This window comes from Penaeus japonicus, unplaced genomic scaffold (genome assembly GCF_977035675.1).
Source record: "Penaeus japonicus unplaced genomic scaffold, GWHDUDI00000001_assembly GWHDUDI00000008, whole genome shotgun sequence".
Taxonomy (NCBI): Eukaryota; Metazoa; Arthropoda; class Malacostraca; order Decapoda; family Penaeidae; genus Penaeus; species Penaeus japonicus.
In genome coordinates, this window is record NW_028234410.1 from 32,633,714 (window position 1) to 32,638,713 (window position 5,000).

The following is a 5,000-nucleotide window of genomic DNA, read 5'->3' on the forward strand; positions in this document are numbered from 1 at the left end:
TCATTTTTATGGTTATGACACTTATTGGATGATGGCTTGACCTTTTTTAACACCTAGCAAATTTGGAAAGAGTTTATAAGATTTTTGTGTGTGAATGGGGGAACAATTTTCGAATTCGAAAGATGTATTTTTTCTTCGTTTTCTTTGCTTTGATCCTTGATAACCACGGTCACCGGCTGAGCAGAATGCATTATGCTGCATACATACATGTGTATGTGTATATACGTACATGCATTTATATATATTATATATATATATATTATATATATATATATATATATATATATATATATATGTAATATATATAATATATATATATATATATATATATATATATATATATATATAATATATATTATATATACATATATATATATGCATATATATATATATATGTATATAAATATATATATATATATATGTATATATACATATATATATGCATATATATATATATATATATATATATATATATATATATATATATATATATATATATATATATATATATATATATATATATATATATATATATATATACACTCACTGAATTATATTTTGGGTGAAAAACTTCAACTCGGTTCAATCTCGAATGTAACAGAAAAAAGCCTTTATACAAGAACGAATGTTTATGTTTTTTGTAGCTCAGTCTTGCGCACCAGACGTAAAAGTTTGACAACGCAATTAGCGATCTTCATTTAAAGCAAGTGAAAAGTTTGAAATTAGTTTCGTCACTGTTAATTTCAACATAAGAATTGCGTTCGGCGATGACGGACGAACCAATAGCAAATAGTAAAGAAAAAAAAACATCAAAATGGGACACGAAAACACTAACTAGAAACCTGTGTACCAAGTCGTGCAATAATGATCACAAAAATGCGGGACGCCATTGTGTTCGGACATGATAGCTTACGCTCCTTGATATTAATGTATGTATTTAAGAGACTCACTCTATATACATACTAACGTTAATATACATGCGAAAACGCTACATAAACACGCACATGCAAATGTTTCCGGCTTGCGTGCACTCACATGAACACATACGCACGGACACACACACACGCACACACACAATATCTCTCTTCTTATTCTTTTTACTACGTCCTCTCACAAGGTAGGCGTGTAGTTTGATTCTGAGCTCACGTCTCTCTCTCTTTCTATCTATCTCTCTTTCTCTCTCTCTCTCTCCTCCCTCTTTCTCTTCCTTTTCGTCTACCTCTCCCTCTTTTACTTATTTTTCCATTTCATCTTTCTCCCCCTCCTCATCTTCTTCTTCCTCCTCCTCCTCCTCCACCTACTCTTCCTCCTCCTCCTCCTCCTCTTCCTCCTCCTCCTCCTCCTCCTTCCTCTCTCCTCCTCCTCCTCCTCCTCCTTCCTCCTCCCCTATTCCTCCACTCCTCCCTCCTCCTCCTCCTCCCTCCTCCTCCCCTCTTCCTCCTCCTCCTTCCTCCTCCTTTTCCTCTCCTCCTCCTTCCTCCTCCTCTTTCTTCTCCTTCTTCTTCTCCTCCTCCTCCTCTCTCTTCTCTTCTTCTTCTTCTTCTTCTTCTTCTTCTTCTTCTTCTTCTTCTCCTCCTCCTCCTCCTCCTCCTCCTCCTCCTCCTCCTCCTCCTCCTCCTCCTCCTCCTCCTCCTCCTCCCTCCCCCCCTCATCCTCCTATGTCTATCTACCTATCTCGACATGACTAAACAAAACCAATAATCACAAAGCCAAAAATGGAACGATTTTCAAAGAACATAATCGACTTTTTTACACGGCAAAACCCTAGCAGCTTATATCATCTAAGATGCAAATTAGTGATAGAACGGAAAAGGTTAGCGCTCAAGTATTAAGGCCGCGGTTACTCACGTTTTCCGTTACAATAATTTTGAATTTAAAAAAAAACGACCGGTTTAGAGTAATGTCGCCAAGAGAACTATTGTAAAAAAATAAAAAAAGTAGTTGAGTTTTTTAACTGCTTGGTTTTATTCATAAGTGTTTTTGTTTGTTTTTGTTAGTTTTAAGGATTGTACAAAGGCGCATACGGGAGTCTGAAGGGTGAGTTGAGGCCCGCTGTGGTGTCGGGTACTGTGGTTAGCAGCTCTTTGAATTTTTTACTAGTGATTTTTATCTCCTTTTTATCTCTTGATATTGCTACATTGGTGTGAATTTTCACTGTTCAGTCGCTACACGTTTGTTTCTTCTGAGTGTCACGTTCATCACTGCATGGTTCTTATACCTTCTCTCTTTATTACTTGTCAGATTATTAAATCTTTTTTGTCATTTATCTCTTATTAAAAAACAAAACTTCTCATAGAGTGATTTTGATTTCTGAATTTAAAAATAGTTCAAAATTCAAATTCTGTGCTTCACACTAAACTTGACGGCAAAGTCCATAAGAGATCAGCTGACCACAGTGCTGGCGTCACTTGCAGGGTGCGCGGGGTCACGTGACCTCGATCTGTCTGTGCTGCTCTCCCAGCTCGGGGGGGTTGACCCCCCTCCCCCTCTGCAACAGGGGGCGCAGCTCCCGCCGGGCGGGCCGGCCGCGGCCCCCCCGGCCAACCTGCACATGTGGCAGCACCCCCAGCACGGCCTGCAGCAGGGGCAGCAGCAGGAGCTCCAGCAGCAGCGGCCGTGGTGCGAGGAGTGCGGCCGCAGCTACAGCACAGTAGGCAACCTGAAGCAGCACGTGGCCAACGTGCACGGGCGGGGGGAGTGGGTGGCGTGCGGCGTGTGCGCCAAGACCTTCAAGACGCGTCAGTACCTGCAGTCCCACCTCCTGCAGCAGCACGGCATCCGGCAGCGCCCCGCGCCCCTCCTGCCGCCCTGCCCGCAGTCCATGGACCCCTCCCACCACATGCTGCCCCACGAATCGCCGTCCAGCTCCGCGCAGACCTCGCCTTTCAGCCCCGCCTACCGCCCCTACCACAACCAGCCGTCCCTGTGCCCCTCCCTGCCCCAGTCCTCGGGCCTCGCCATCTACAATAACAACAACAACAACAACTCCGCACACCCCTCGCTCGAAATCACACACATCCAACACAACGGCCACGCACCCCAGTACGGCCAGGCTTCCTCCTCCTTCCACAACGCCATGCCCAACGCCCTGAACCCGCCCCCGGGCCCGGCTCCGCCCCAGCCGGACAGCAGCGGGCAGGCGGCCAGCCCCCCTCCTCCTCCCCCGCCCCCGGCCCCTCCCGCTCCCGCTCCCCCCGCGAACCCATCCCAGTCCGTGAAACAGGAACGCTTCAGCTTCCATACAACACAAATCAAACAAGAAGTTTCAAATGATAATTACTACACAATATAACCATAGGTCTAGTCTTAGTGCTAAAATGTGTAAATAGTTCATGCGACTCGGACCCTGGCGGGTCTAAGCGCCCGTGGTGCTGCATTGTAACCAGATTATGTGTTCTAGAATATACCTACAGATAGATTTAGTCAATCAACTGTGAGACTTAGTTTCGATGGCTGTGTACGATAATGTTCTTCGGTGCACACGTGTATACAGTGCTTCCACTCTGCTTACATGTGCCCTTGATGCTCCCTGGCTTTCAGTGCCCTGCAGAACAAGAGATAGAGAAAAAATCAGAGTGTAGAAATCGCCTACGAATACCTAAGTGGCTGAAAAAATAAAACGTGGGCTGTTATGCACGTAGATATAAGCAGATCTGTGTATACTTAAGTTCCGCTTGTCATAAATAGCTTAAGTGTTTCGAGGAAAATAATAAACATTGTGATCATAGTTTAGGTCAAGCAATATTGTGATTATAGGTTGCTTCTGTTTACTAAAAAAAAATGTGCAATATTGGTTTGGAATGCACAAATAAGGATCTCTTATCGGCCTTCGCTAATCAAAGGAAATCTTTGAGTGATTTTGATTTGTAAAATGTATTTATTATCTTGAATTACAAAATAGGGAGATCTAATCATGTCATGTATTCAGAACATAAATTGGTTCTGTAATCGCGTTTACGAAACTGTGAGACGGATCTGTGCCTATTGTGTTCGGATCTTTCTCTCTCTCTCTCTCTCTCTCTCTCTCTCTCTCTCTCTCTCTCTCTCTCTCTTTCTTTCTTTCTCTCTTTCTTTCTTTCTTTCTTTCTCTCTTTCTCTCTTTCTCTCTCTCTCTCTCGCTTTCTCTCTCTCTCTTGTTCTCTCTCTCTCTCTCTCTCTTCTCTCTCTCTCTTCTCTCTCTTTTCCATCTCTCTCTCTCTCTCTCTCTCTCTCTCTCTCTCTCTCTCTCTCTCTCTCTCTCTCTCTCTCTCTCTCTCTCTCTCTCTCTCTTTTCTCTCTTTCTTTCTCTTTCTGTCTATCCCTCATTCTCTATAGAGTTCCCAAATTGCTTCGCACAATAGGCGCATTTTTCCGCCCGACGATTAGCGAAGGCAAAGCGCCCGCAGGATTGACGCAGCTGACCAGAGCGCACAGGCAGAGTACACGTAGAGTATGATTGAAAATGAATTGATCATTTCACAACAAGCTATTCATTCCCCGTTAGACCTACGTTTGCACCGCCAGTGCGATGATGTATGCGTCACGCACAAACAAACAACCTGTTTGTTCATGACATGCCATGTATCATATCCTGCGTGTGAGTAACATGTGTGCGTGTGTACGTGCTTGGAGGTCCCATCTGTGTATAGCCGTGACGGCGGAGCGGATAGCTGCTCCCCGTCGACTATAACCTTGTCTACCTCACGTGCGCGGCGCCCCTCACCTCCTGCAGAAGGGGCCGCCGCTGTGGTATGAAGGTTGAGTTATTTAGAATGTTCTCCCTCTCTTGAGCACTTAAGAGAATTCCTGTGTGTGATGGTGACACTGGATCGTCTCTGTATGATGTAAAAAGTCATTTTACACAGGACTGCGAGTCGTCTCTGTATTTCTCTGTCTTTATACGATGATGTTAACATGTCTTTGTTATTTGCCTTCCCGAGGAAGATTGATAATGAAAAAAAAGTGACGATAGCAATAATAAATGTAAACAAGAGATATATCATACTGACATCTTCAACTAG

At 43.8% G+C, this 5,000-nt stretch overlaps 1 protein-coding gene across 4 annotated transcripts in view; it reads left to right on the forward strand.

Annotated features, from left to right (window-relative positions):
• The window catches only part of ab (BTB/POZ-zinc finger protein abrupt), a 292,930-nt gene that overhangs the window by 275,090 nt on the left and 12,840 nt on the right, over positions 1 to 5,000 (forward strand). Inside the window, exon 6 of one of the 4 annotated variants that reach the window (XM_043005404.2) lies at positions 2,415 to 4,109. The exons of the other annotated variants lie outside the window; for them this stretch is intronic. Within the exon in view, the coding sequence (XP_042861338.1) occupies positions 2,415 to 3,292 (878 nt within the window). The 3' untranslated portion in view covers positions 3,293 to 4,109. Of the gene's footprint in view, positions 1 to 2,414; positions 4,110 to 5,000 lie in introns of those variants that run through there. 4 annotated transcript variants of the gene reach the window in all.